Source organism: Pituophis catenifer, unplaced genomic scaffold, assembly GCF_029215685.1.
Source record: "Pituophis catenifer annectens isolate HBS135680 unplaced genomic scaffold, rPitCat1.0.hap2 SCAF_1, whole genome shotgun sequence".
NCBI classification, from domain to species: domain Eukaryota; kingdom Metazoa; phylum Chordata; class Lepidosauria; order Squamata; family Colubridae; genus Pituophis; species Pituophis catenifer.
In genome coordinates, this window is record NW_027256881.1 from 1,701,611 (window position 1) to 1,716,210 (window position 14,600).

A 14,600-nucleotide genomic window follows, 5' to 3' on the forward strand; every position below is an offset into this window, starting at 1 on the left:
GTGCTTTGACAAAGACGGTAAACCTTAGCAACTTTAGCAAGCCCATCAATATGCTGGCTGAGGAATTCTGGGAGTGGAACTCCACCCCTCTTAAAGCATGCTGGCTGGGAGATTCTGGGAGTGGAAGTCCACCCATCTTAAAACATGCTGGCTGGGGAATTCTGGGAGTGGAAGCCCACCCCACATAAAGAATGCTGGCTGGGGGATTCTGGGAGTGGAAGCCAACCCATCTTAAAGCAAGCTGGCTGAGGAATTCTGGGAGTGGAAGTCCACCCATCTTAAAACATGCTAGCTGGGAGATTCTGGGAGTTGAAACCCACCCCTCTTAAAGCATTGTCTAAATGTTGCAGTGTAGATCTTTTCCAGTTTTCAGTGGCAGCACTGAGATTTTAAACAGACTTTGTGTTCCTGCCATACCTATCGCAGCCTTTCGGAATAGTGACTTGCCTGTTTTCTTCTTCTCTTCCCCGTGTCTGACCCCAAAGGGAGAACAACAGCAGTCCTTGGCCAAAATGCTGGTTAACCGAGCGCTGGCCCGGTGGAGGCAGCGTATGCTTCGTGCCGATAACACCAGCGCCATTGTCATCAGTATATGTTCCGGCCGAAAATCTCGGAGCGGCTGTCTGCAAAGCGAGGAGGATCTGTGCTTCAACTTGGCCGAAGGACCTTCGTACAGCAGCCCTGAAACGTGGACGATCGCCCCTTCGCAATGCTCAACTCCGTCATCCAAGGTAAAAACGTGATTTTTTTTTTCTTTTAAAGGTTGAAGGGCTGAGAGCTTTTAAGATAATGTTAAAAATGGGCATTTCCCCCCTCAGGTTTTATGGTTTTAAGTGCGTTTTGAAAGGAAAAAAACCTTCCAGTTCTATATAAGCTCTTCTTCTTCTTGTGCCATATCCGTCATCAGACGTTGACGATAATGTTGGCGGTCCTATTTTTATTAACAGCCGCATGAAAAAGTACTGCTGAGTTGTGTCCAAACCGGTCCCTTAGATTTTGAAGCCATGATGTTCTCCTTCTGCCTGGACCTCCTCGTTTGCCTTCAATCTTTCCCTGGAGGATTAACTGAAATATACCGTATTTTTCCGGGTGTCGCATCACATGTCTGAAATATTCTAACTTTTGCTTTTTGATGGTTTTGATGATTTCCCTTGGCTTTCCCAGGCGGCTTATCACCTCCTCTTTTCTGATTTTCTCAACCCAACTTATACGTAACAGCCGCCTGTAAATCCACATTTCAAATGCTTCTAGCCTCTTCAAGTGGCTTTCTGTCAGAGACCAACTCTCTACTCCAGGGGTGTAAAATTCAAGGCCTGCGGGGTGCTTAAATCCAGGCCACGGGGCCGGCCTGGAAATATCAAAGGACTGGCCCGCGGTGCCGGCTGAAATGGGCCGCGTGGGGGGGGCGCCCCGATTTGGCTGGCAGGGTGCTGCAGGAGGCGTCCGTCCCGTGTCTCCCCCCCTCCCCCCCATCTTGGCCCGCAAAGGAGAACTACGGTGCTGATCCAGCCCTCGAAGAAATCCAGTTTGACACCTGGGCTCTACTCCATGGAGCAAGATAGAAAAGATGTAACATCTGACGAGCCTAATTTTCAATCGTACAGCTATACTAAGAAGGATTATAAGTAGTTCTTGACATACAAGCCCAATGGGGACCTGGATTTCTGTTGCTAAGCGAGGCAGTTGTTAAGTGAGTGGTGTCCGATTTGACGGCCTCTTTTTTTTTTTTTTGGCCATGGTCGTTAAGCAAAGCCTTTGCAGTTGTTAAGTGAATGGTGCGGGGGTTAAGCGAATCCGGCTTTGCGTGTCAGAAGGCGGCTTGGGAAGGATGCAGGTGTGGATCACGTGATCCCGGGAAGCTGCGACCTTTGTAAATATGTCCTGGTTGCCAACTGTTCTTAATTTGGATCACGTGACTGTGGGGATGCTGCGACGGTTACAAGTGCGAGGACGGGTTGCACGTCACTTTTTTAAAGGGCTGTTGTAAGTTTGAATGCTAAACGAATGGCTTAAGTGGAGGAACTGGGTATGTCTGGTTTAATGAAAAGAAGGAGTAGGGGAGACATGATAGCAGAGATCCAATATCTCAGGGGCTGACCCAAAGAAGAGGGAGTCAAGCTATTCTCCAAAGCACCTGAAGGCAGGACAAGAAGCAACTAGGGGTGAAATGCTCCCGGTTCAGACCGGATCGCCCGATCCGGTAGCGATGGTGGCGGGTGGTTCGGAGAACTGGTAGCAAAAATCCCTGCCTGCCCCCCCCCATGCCCAGCTGAGCCACGCGATCATCAGAGGCTTTTTTTTCTTTTAAAAGCAAAAAAAATTGCTTTTAAAAGAAAACAAAAGCCTCTGACGATCAGGCAACTCAGCTGGGATCGTCAGAGCCTTTTAAAAGCATTTTTAATGCTTTTAAAAGTAAAAGTAAAAAAAAAATTGGCCACGCCCATCCAGTCACATTACCCACCCACTTCCACCAAGCCACGCCCACAGAACCGGTAGTAACCAATTTTACATTTCACCACTGGAAGCAACGGGTGGAAACTAATCAAGGAGAGAAGCAACCTGGAACTAAGGAGAAATTTCCCGACAGTGAGAACAATTAATCAGTGGAATAACGACATTTAAATCCAGAAATTGTGAATGCTCTGACACTGGAGGTTTTTAAGAAGAGATTGGACAGCCATTTGTCTGAAATGATAAAAGGGCCGTGATGGCGAACCTATGGCACGCATGCCGTCGTCCCAGTTCAGCTCCGCCGTGCAGGTGTGCACGCCTTCAGCCTGCCAGCTGTTCATCAGGTCACTGCTGCGCATGCACGGGGGGGCAGGGTGCGTGTGGGGGGGCCACATGCGCGGGGCGCAGGGTGCGTGTTCAGGGGCCACATGCGCATTGCATTTTGGGGGTTTGGGTGCATATGCGCTTTGGTCACTCGGCCCGGAAAGGGTTTGCCATCACGGATATAGGGTCTCCTGCCTGAGCAGAGGGTTGGACTAGATGACCTCCAAGGTCCCTTCCAACTCTGTTATTCTATCTTTGCTGCTTGGGGGCCCAGCTATTTTATTTATTTATTTATTATTCAAATTTCTATACCGCCCTTCTCCTTTTGGACTCAGGGCGGTGAACAGCCAAGATAAAAACATCTATACATAACATCACAGTTAAAAATAAAGTTAAAATAATTTATAAATTTGGCCCATAATTTAAAACTTGTCAATTAAAATCAATATTAAAAATTTAAAACTAACCCTAAAATCAAGACAGACCGGCTAACTGAAAAAAATAAGTTTTTAGGGCCTGACGAAAAATCCGGAGGTCAGAGATCACTCGTATCTCTGGGGGTAGATCATTCCAGAGAGTAGGTGCCACCACAGAGAAGGCTCTCCTCCTGGGGGTCGTCAGCCGGCATTGTCTGGCTGACGGCACCCTGAGGAGGCCCTCCCTGTGGGAGCGAACCGGCCGGTGGGAGGCTATTGGTGGCAGAAGGCGGTCCCGTAAGTACCCTGGCCCTAAGCCATGGAGCTAGGGGGGAGGGGAGAGGGGTTGGCAACCCCTGCCGTAAAGGGTTTTAAAGGTAAGAAGAACCAGTACCTTGAATTGGGCACGGAAGCAGAGTGCCAATCACTGCAGTTTGCATCACAGTGGTGTGACATGGGCCACCCTAGGGGACTCGAGGCTGCATTCTGAGCCAGCTGTAGTTTCTGAATACTCTTCAAGGGCAGCCCCACATAGAGTGTATTGCAGTAGTCCAAGCGAGAGATGACCAGGGCTTGCCAAGTGCTGGAATTTTGATCATGGGGCCGTCCGGATGCTGTAACCGTTGTAACTGCGAGGATTGTGTCAATCCCTGTTTTCGGTGGTGGTGTAGCTTTCGACAGTCCCTAAATGAATTGTTATAAGTTGAGGACTATTTGTAGAGGGAGTGCTAACTTGTGCCAGAGGGGTCCCAATGCAAGGACAAAAATCAGTTGTGTAGTGCCTCCTAGTGGTGAGAAACGAATACAACAACTTACAATATTTTTTTTTATCTTGTGTAAGATTAGTGTCCTGTTTACAATTTGGCTTAATAACGTAAGTTTATCTTCAAGGGAGGTTACTACGAGGCTTGCAAAGGGGCTGAGGCAGTGGCCCCCAAATTTTGGGGCACCAGGGACTGGTTCCGTGGAGAGAGTTTTTTTCTGGGGGTTGTGTGGACCCCTGGTTTAAGTGGGTATATATACTATGTTTCCCCAAAAATAAGATGGGTTCTTATATTAATTTTTGCTCCAAAAAGCTCATTAGGGTTTATTATCCGGTTGGGTCTTATTTTCGGGGACACACAGTAGGTAGTCCTTGACTTATGACTGGTCACTGTTCTAAGTTACAACAAATCTCTCCAGAATTACAGGTAGTCTTTGAGTTACGACCACAGTAGAGCCCCAAATTTATGTTGTGTGTTGTTTAATTTAATTTAATTTATCGCATTTCTATGCCACCCAACTCCTAAGGGACTCTTGTTTCACACTTATGACCATTGCAGCATCCCCTTGGTCACATGATCAAAATTCAGACGGTTGGCAACTGACTCATATTTATGACAGTTGCAGTGTCCCTGGGGTGTGTGTGTGTCATTTGATCACCTTTTCTGACTTTCTGACAAGCAAAATCAATGGGCAAGCCAGCTTAACCAACCTTGTTACTAACTTAACAAACTGCAGTGGTTCACTTAACAGCTGTGGCAAGAAAGGTTGTAAGATGAGGCAAAAGTCACCCAACAAATGTCTCACTTAACAACAGGAATTTGGGGTTCAATAGTAGACGTCCAGTCGAGGACTACCTGTATAAAATGAGGCAAAACCCACTTAAGAACTGTCTCATCGCTTAGCAACAGAAACCTTGTGGTCGTAAGTCGAGGACTACCCGTAAAGGGACTTTGAGCTCTTGCAAAGTGCCAGGGTGGCATTGCCATGCGGTAGGTATCCTCTTAGTAACTCGGTGCCCTCTGTCTTGCAGAAAACCTGTCTGGGTAGACGGAGAGGCAAAGGGGTGCCAAGCCGGGGCAGCAGGAGGAGGTGGGCACTCGGATCAGTCAGAGTAATGACCCGGGGGCAAAAGAGATGATTTTGACAAAGAAAGAGGCGAATAAATGGAATAGATCCTCAGTTGGAGTCCCTTTTCTGTGAGTTTCTTTTGGGTGGGAGGTCTGGATTTTTCAAAAGGCAACTGGACTTCGTTTTTGCTTGAAGATGTTTCGCTTCTCATCCAAGAGTTGTGGCCAGTCGGCCGCTGGCCCCCTCCCCAGCAGCCGAATCAGAGGAGAAGGCATGGGAGTCAGGGTCAGCATCAAGGAAACCTGAGAGCTCCGTGGGGAAAGAGGGAATGGAGCTGGCAGAGAGAGAGAGAGACTGGGCCGTCCGTCAGCCCTCAGATGGAGAGTCAACAGCCCTTAGGTCTGGAGGTGGCTGATGAGGAGGAGGAGGAATAGCTGGGTCCAGTGCCTGATGCACGGATGCACAGAAGGCAGAGGAGAGGAGAGCAGTGGAAATTTATGGGCCGGTCCTTGGGACGGAAGAGCCACCGCTACTAGCAAAGCCCCACCCTAACTCTGGGGATAAAAGGCAGGAGGTGGAGATGAATAGATGTGGCAGACTATATTCATCTTCCGGCCGGAGGGACTTGTTAGCCTGCGGTGAGAGAGAAACTTTTTGTTGGGGCTGCTGGCGCTCCTACTAAAGGAATCTTTTGAGTTCACTTTAGAGGGTTTGTCGTGTTCGGGGAGGTGGGTCAGAACACCAAGAAGCTTCATCAGTTGTGATGGTGGGGTGGCGGGGGGAGTATGGAAAGATAGGTACGGTACTGATAGGTGCAACACACCATCCATACAGGTAGTCCTCGACTTACAATAGTTCATTTAGTGGCTTTTCAAAATTACAACAGCACTGAAAACAGTGACTTACAACCATTTTTCACACTTATGACCATTGCAGCATCCCCCCAGTCACTGGATCAAAATTCAGATCCTTGGCAACCAACATATCTTTATGACAATTGCAATGTTCCCAAGTTATGTGATTCCCTTTTTATGACCTTCTGACAAGCAAAGGCAAGGGGGAAGCCAGATTCGGTTAATCATGTTACTAATGTAACAACTGCAGTGATTCGCTTAACAACCATAGCAAGAAGGGTCATAAAATGGAGCAAAGCTCACTTAACAAATATCTCACTTAACAACAGAAATTTTGGGCTCAATTGTCATAAGTCAAGGACTGCCTGTACACACTTTAAACCCCAAAATACACTGAAGCAGAAGCTTGTCCACTCCAAGGATAAAATGCCCAGACACAAACTGAGCAATGTGCTATATGCAGTACAGTTAAGTGAGAGGTGTACAGATCTGTACTTTGGAGAAACAAAACAACCACTTCACAAACACATGGCACAACATAGGAGAACAAAGCCCTGGGGACAAGATTCAGCAGTCCATCTGCATTTGAAAGATAAAGGCCACTGTTTTGAAGACAGCAGGTGCCACTCTTTTGAAGAAAGCAAAGTCCACATTTTCCTGTGGTTTGAAAGAGGGGTCAAAGAGGCCCCAATCTAAGTTAAGATTGAACAGCCCACTCTCAACAGAGGGGGAGGGGTATGACACCACCTCTCTCCTGTTTACAATACAGTCCTTTCAGCAGTTCCAAGAAGGTTCCACACCGATTTGCACTATTCAGGTGACCTTGAGGGCACAGACCTCCAAGTGGCTTCAACAATTCTCAGAGAGAGCACTAACGACCAGATGACTGCAAGGAATATAAATCCTTCCATCCTCCACCATTCAGTCAGAACTGACGAAGCTTCTTATAGTTTCTTATAGACTGAATATTGCCGAAGCCCTGCCCACCCTTCGGCCTTTTTTTGGCCTCCACACACCCTGTTTTCAAGCCTTTTTTCGGCCTTTTTTCTGTCTGCTTTCGAGGCATTTTTCGGGCCGTTTTTGAGGCTTTTCTGGGCCCGTTTTGGAAAAAATGGGCCGAAAAAAGCTTTGAAAATGGGCTGGAAAAAGCCTCAAGCACGGCCCAGAAAAAGCCTCAAAAACAGGCCGAAAAAAGCCTAAAAATGGACCAGAAAAAGCCTCAGAAACGGGCCAAAAAAGCCTCCAAAATGGGCCGAAAAAAGCCTCAAAAGTGCGGAGGCCAAAAACATATTTTTGTTTTTTTCCTCTTCTAAATTTAGGTGCTTCTTATAGTCAGATACATCTTATAGTCTGAAAAATATGGAAATCTGTATGGCAGAAAAATCTGTATAGGAGAATGCAGGTAGTCCTTGATTTACAACAGTTCACTTAGTGACCATTCAAAGTTACCATAGCACTGGAAAAAGTGGCTTATGACTATTCTTCTCGCTTAACGACCATTGCAGCAGCATCACGTGATCAAAATTTAGATGCTTGGCAACTGACTCATATTTATGACGCTTGTAGTGTTCTAGGTTCCCGGGATCCCCTTTTGCGACCTTCCAATAGCAAAGTCAATGGGGAAACCAGATTCACTTAACAACCTTGTTACTAATTTAACCTGCAGTGATTCACTTAGCAACTGTGGCAAGAAAGGTTGTAAAATGGGACAAAATTCACTTAACCATCTTGTTTAGCAACAGAAAAGTTGGGCTCCGTTGTGGTTGTAAATTGAGCACCACCTGTAATCCCGTATGGGAGAACACTTGAAGGAAGGAGAAATGGTTATATTTGTTTTGGTTTTTTTGTTGGGAGATTTCTGGGTTGTAAGGACACTGAAAAGTTGGTCGGGTTGACGAATTTAACCTGGCCTGGATTGGCATATTGTTTTGGACCACGAGTTTTCCAGGCAGAGCTGGGCAACTGACTGCCCCAAACTATGTTGGACCATTGACATTTTTTCTGATTTTCAGGCCTTCTGGGCCCACTGGAAGTTGTCAAACAGGCCATTTCCGGCCTCCGGAGGGCCTCAGTGGGGGTGGGGAAGGCCGTTTTCGCCCTCCCCAGGCGCCTAGAAAGGCTCTGGAGCCTGGGGAGGGTGAAAAACGGGCCTACTGGGCCCACCGTGCCATTGTGTGGCAAAAGTGGGGGAAGCGCGGAGGGGTCGAGGCGCATAGAATTATGGGTGTGGGCACGCGTGCGCACACGACCCGTTCCCCGCACTCCCCCCGCTTTTGGCACGCGATGGCAAAAAGGTTAGCCATCACTGCACTAGACCAAACTGGCTGCCATTAGCAAGATATTCTTGCTATAGTGCTTAATCTAGAATAGCGTTTCTCAAATTTGGCAACTTTGAGATGTGTGGACTTCAACTCCCAGAATTCTTCATTGATGCGATAACATTATAATAACGATGGCTTCCATTGGATGCTTGAGCCCAGAGCACTAGTCCTCTCCTTTGCTTCCAAACCTTCCGAATTAAGAATTTCTGTTTCTAATGGTGAACTATGCTTTACTCAGTTAACCCAGGTTTCTGGGTTCATAAGACACACCCGTTCCCAGAGATGGAGTTCACACAACATGCAATTGACATGAGTAATTCTCATCACGTGGCTGACCAGCATCTCTCATTCTTAAGCCAAAGAGAGATCAGTGGTGGGTTCCTCCTGGTTCCGCTGAGCCGGTAGCGGTGACGATATGAAGTCACCGAACCGGATCTGCCCCCCGCCCCCCCCCCAAGAATAACCCCAAAAGGTTATTCTTACCTTTTATTTGGCCCCACCCCCAATCTATTTCTGCCTCCTGAGTCCCAGCTGATGGGCTATAAGGAAAAACTGTTTAAACTCTTGCCGTGGGGCTTCAAAGGGCCGCCCTACAGCTGATCAGTGGTAAAAGACAGTTTGGTGGTAGACCCGTGCCTCCAAAAACAAATGAGTAGACCGGTGCCTGCAAAAATAAATGAGTAGACCGGTACAGTTCTGCAAGCAGTTAAAAGCCTGGTAGACCAGTACCTCTGCTAAATCCTAAAGAATTGTCACATGACCATCAAGCCACGCCCACAAAATAAGCCACGCCCACAGAACCGGTAGTAAAAAAATTTAGAACCCACACCTGAGAGAGATGGGCTGCCATTGCTGATTCTCAACCAGGTGTGATGGCCTATTTGCAGGCAGTCCTCGACTTACAACAGTTGGTTTAGTGACTGAAGTTACAACAGCACTGAAAAAAGTGACTTAAGATCGTTTTTCACACTTAATGATTGTTGCAGCATCCCTGTGGCCACGTTATCAAAATTCAGACGCTTGGCAACTGGCTCATATTTATGACGGTTTCAGTGTCCTAGGGCAGTGATGGTTAACCTTTTTACCATCACATGCCAAAAGTGGGGGGAGCACGTGAAGGGGTTGCGCACATGCGTGCCCACACCCATAATTCAGTGTCCCCCCCGTGCATGTGCGCGCGACACCCACCCACCCCGGTGCTCCCACTGCTTTTGGCACGCAACGGCAAAAAGGTTACCGGTGGGCCTGGTAGACCCGTTTTTCGCTCTCCCCAGAGTCTTTCTTGGAGCCTTTGGAGGGCGAAAATGGCCTCCCACACCCTCCTGGAGGCTGGGAATGGCAGCTTCCCAACTTCCGGTGGGCCCGGAAAGCCCGAAAATCAGCTGGCTGGTACATGCATGTGCGCTGGAGCTGAGCTAAGGCAACGCTCAGGTGCTCACAGATATGGCTCCACGTGCCACCTGTGGCACGCGTGCCATAGGTTTGCCATCACGGTCCTAGGGTCATGTGATCCCCTTTTACGACTATCTGACAAGCAAAGTCAATGGGGAAACCAGATTCACTTAACAACCGTGGTACTAACTTAACAACTTAACTATCTCAAGAAAGATCGTAAAATGAGGCAAAACTCACTTAACAAGTGTCTCACTTAGGAGCAGAAATTTTGGCCTCAATTGTGGTTGAAAGTCAAGGACTACCTGCATAATACAGGTGGTCCTTGGCCAACAAGGTCACTTAGCAAAAAAAAAAAAGAGGGGGATTTATGACCTCCAAATATTTGGAGATTGGAACACCCCTAAATTCCCAGCGAGACTGGGTGAAGCAATTTTGGGAATTTATACAGGTAGTCCTCGATTTATGTCCACAATTGAGCCCAAACTTTATGTTGCTAAGTGAGAAATTTGTTAAGTGAGTTTTGTCCCATTTATGACCTTTCTTGCCACTGTTAAGTGAATCACTGCAGTTGTTAAATTAATCACACGGTTGTTAAGTGAATCTGGATTCTCCGTTTACTTTGCTTGTCAGAAGGTCGCAAAAGGAGATCGCACGACCTTGGGATACTGCAACCGTCATAAATATGAACCGGTTGTCAACATTCCAAATGATTTACAACGGTGATTAGTGGTGTTTCTTGGTGGGGGGGGAATAGAATTATTACACAACAGAATAACAGAGTTGGAAAGGACCTTGGAGGTCTTCTAGTCCAACCCCCCGCTCAGTACGAAACCCTATACTATTTCAGATAAATCTCCAATCTCTTCTTAAAAATTTCCAGTGTTGGAGCACCCACAACTTCTGGAGGCAAGTTGTTCCACTGGTTAATTGTTCCTATTTCTCCTTAGTTCTAGGTTGCTTCTCTCCTTGATTAGTTTCCACCCATTGCTTCTTCTCCTGCCTTCAGGTTCTTTGGAGAATAGCTTGACTCCCTCTTCTTTGGGGCAGCCCTTCAAATATGGGAATATTGCTATCATGTCACTCCTAATCCTTCTTTTCATTATACAAAACATACCCAATTCTTGCAACTGTTGTTCATATATTTTAGCCTCCAGCCTCCTAACCATGTTTGTTTAGGGTTCTTGGTGGTTTTCTTACAGAGATTTCATGACCCAACTAGGTAACATCATCAGTTCCACAATCTGGGCAAGGTATTCTGACATGGGTGGTATCTTGCTCCAGAATTTATGCCGTCCGCCTACAGCTCCTCAGACAGTTGTATTTAGCCAGGATACACGGGTGGGATTCTGCTGGTTCAGGCCGGTTCGGGCGTACTGGTAGCTCTGATGATCAGCTGAGAGCGAACCGATTCGCTGCGACAATCAGCTGGGCCCGCCCACCTGCCCCTGCGCTATACCTACCTTTATTTCCTTTGTTTGAAGCCCAGCTGATCGGTGCGGCGGCACAACTTGCCATACCTCAGCTGTTTTATTCACCGGAGCTGCAGTAGAAGGTGCTGTTTTCAAATTTACTGCGCACGGGTGGATCGCCCGTTTGACGCAAAGCATGCGCAAAGCGAACTGGTTGAATCCCACCACTGCCAGGATACATACCTGCCTTCAGGTGTTTTGGAGAACAGGCTGACCCCCTCCTCTTTGCAACAGCCCCTTAGATATTGGAACACTGTTATCATATCACCCCCTGGTCCTTTTTTTCCCCCCTTCTCATGAAACTCAAAAGAATCTTTGAAATCGAAAATTGTGTTTTTCATTTTTATTTTTTTTAAATCCCACCAGGTCGTAGAAGATGACTTGTGGCCCCGGCTGAGTTCCTCGGAAGGCCTCCCTTTATTCTCCTGCAGCAGCGCTTCCGTGTCGGGCAGGCTTCCGGAGCAAGCCGACGAGCTGACGAAGGACAACGATGGTTTAGGAGCAGCTTGCTCGAGAGAGGCGGTGCCGCCGGACGAGAAGGGAGGCAAAGCGCTCGGCTTGCGGGCACACGACTCGTTCGGCCGAAACCCACCTGGGACTCTGTCTCCCTCCAACGCCAGGAATGTGAGTCCGGACCCCAAATCCTTCAAGGTCCCCCTGAGTGAGGCGGCCAAAGTACAGGAAGCGGAGCGGACTCCATCAGTGGCCAGCTTCAAAAGGACATTGGAAGAATCCAACTCGGGGCCTGTGGTGAAGAAACCAAGACGCGGCCTGACCCGAAACGTTGGCGGGCAGCCCGAAAGCCTCTCTTCCACCCCGCAGCATAAAATCACCAACAGGCTGGCCATGCGCCGAAGCGTACGAGGACAGAAAAAGTTAGGGAGCCCCTTATTCCAGCAGACTAGGAAAGCTCTGTGTGTTTGCTGAATCTTCTCCCGTCTCGTCCAGGATTCCCACCGAATCTGGAGAATTTGCAGAGAATTTGAAGCTGCCATTCTATTCTCTGCTCCCCCTTTTATTAAGGAAAATAAAAATCATTATTATTTTTTAATGTAGAAGAAGAAAGGTGAATTCAGACAGCTTTTATCCCAACCTTCTGCCCCCTTGTAATATAACTGTGAATTTTGTAGACGTCCTTAGGGAGGATAAAAAGGTTGGTGTAAAAATATATATATATATATGCGTAAATTTATATTCCTTCATACAACTTGTAGTCTCTTTCCTTGGGTACTTGCATTTATTGTTACAACAAAGGTAAAAATACCGAAACAATATAAAACTTGCGTTGGGATGCTGTTTTATTATTTTTTTTTTTAAAATATGGTTGGGAAGGGTTTAATTTAGTACAAAGTAACAAATTTGTATAACCTTCCTTCCTGTGACGACTTCACAACTTTTTAACAAAAGTAAATTATTTAAAAGCAGAACGGAAGATAACGTATTTTCGTAGGACTTAATACGTTTTGCCTGGAATGCGCTCTATTAGAGAATATAATAGTAGGTCTATATTTTCTTCCTTTTATTAACTTTTAGATTTCTCTATTCAGAATGAAATGTACGCTGAAAAGATGTTGAGCCTTGATAATAGCTGTACGCTGGGTTCTTGTGTTTTAATTAAATTAATTAAAATACTACGCAGTACTTTAGGTCTGGCTGTATTTGCATTTGGGTTTTGATTGTTTGTTTGTTTGTTTAAGATGAAGGGCCAGTATTTTAGCTAAACAAGAAGTTTTTCTCCATCAATTCTTGGGTTCCCAATTCCTGGGGGCTGCTTTTTGAAATTCTCTTGGTGATATACTTGGAATTATGATAATACATTCCTTTATGGATGCGTGAGATATTTTACTATTCCAACCATCAATGGCGCCACCATAAGAGTGACCAACCGAGGTTTTTAAGTTATTGGGTTAGTTTTCTAGTTTTTCTTTGCATATGTTGTCGTTGTATACCTACAAATAAAATAAAATTGCTAAAAACCTGTCCGGTGCTTTCTGGTTTTTAAAAACTTAATTTTAAACATACAGTAGCTGCAGCTCAGGTTTCTCATAACTTGTTTTTGAAAGAAATTATTTCTGTAATATACGGAAAAAGGAAAACCTTTCAACACAACAATAAAGCTAGAAATCTCTCTCTCTCTCTCCCTCCCTCCCCTCTCCGTCTCTTTCTCTCTCTCTTTCCCTCTCTCCCCCTCTCCCTTTCCCTTTCCTTCTCTCCCTCTCCTCCTCTCTCCCTTTCCCTTTCCCTCTCTCTCCTCTCTCTTTCTTCCCCTCCCTCTCTTTCCCTCTCCTCTCTCTCATCTATCTCCCCATCCATCATCGATCCATTTACATCTGTCTGTCTCCATATCTGCCTGTCTGTCTATCACTCTGTCTCCATCTCATCTACATATCCATCCATCCATATCTGTCTGTCTGTCTTGTCTGTCTATCTATCTATCTATCTATCTATCTATCTATCTATCTATCTATCTATCTCCACATGTCTCTTACTCGCTCTCTTGATACTTCTTGTGTCATGACAAAAAATGTTGGATTAGGAGTGGAACCTGGCTTCAGATCGTCCCTTAGTCAGAGATGAAAAAAGAAAGAAGGACATAGATAGTTCACACCAATCCATTCACCACCATTTACCCTTCCTTCTTTGCTTCTGCTGCATCCATCCAATGCTTCCTACAATGCCTTCGTATGAGCCATTCTAACCAGGCAGCAGTTAGAATGCAGTATTGCAGGCTAACTCTGCTCACTGCCAGGAGTTCGATCCTTATCGGCTCAGCCTTCCATCCTTCCGAGGTCGGTAAAATGAGGACCCAGATTGTTGGGGGCAAAATGCTGACTTTGTAAACCGCTTAGAGAGGGCTGTAAAAACACTATGAAGCGGTATATAAATCTAAGTGCTATTGCTTACACAAAATACCCATCAAGAACCATCCTTATCCTCTGTGATCAAACCACCTCAAAGGATTTTTCTTGTACTGACTGGCAAAATTTGAATTCAGCTTGAATTCAATTATAACTTAACAAATGTAGTCATTCACTGCGGCAAAAAAAGGTAAGATGGGGCGAAATTCGCTTAACAACTGTCTTGCTTAACAGAAAAGTTGGGCTCGGTGGTCGTGAGTTAAGGACTATCTGTAAAAGGTGCAGAATATTGCATAATTCAATATTCTTCCTTTTATTTTACTATATTATTTTGTTTACTTTTATTTTAATGCTGGGAAGGAATTCTGGGAGTTGAAGTCCACAGGTTGTACAGGGGCCCTAATTGCCCACCCCTGTATTAGACCTAACTGGTTCTTTAATTCAGCATCTTAATGAGTATTTTGTGAATTAACAGCCCTTAATTTTATGAAAATTAAGACTTTCACAAGTCTACATCCCGGTTTTAAAAAAGGCTACATTGTCAGAACATCGATTTGTCCCTCTAACTTTTTTATCTCTACATGTCCTGAAAGCGCTTTACTGTTTACGTCCTTGCGTCAGCCCCCCCCGCATGACGTCACACGCTCGCCCTCAGTTTGCCTCCTTCCCCGAGTGGAAA

General features: G+C 46.1%; 1 protein-coding gene across 1 annotated transcript in view; it reads left to right on the top strand.

Moving 5' to 3' along the window:
- PPM1D (protein phosphatase, Mg2+/Mn2+ dependent 1D) overlaps positions 1–13,043 on the top strand; it is a 32,520-nt gene extending 19,477 nt beyond the window's left edge. Inside the window, exons 5-6 of the mRNA XM_070931995.1 lie at positions 486–731; positions 11,430–13,043. Of these exons, the coding sequence (XP_070788096.1) occupies positions 486–731; positions 11,430–11,990 (807 nt within the window). The 3' untranslated portion in view covers positions 11,991–13,043. The remainder of the gene's footprint in view (positions 1–485; positions 732–11,429) is intronic.
- The last annotated feature ends 1,557 nt before the right edge of the window (positions 13,044–14,600 follow it).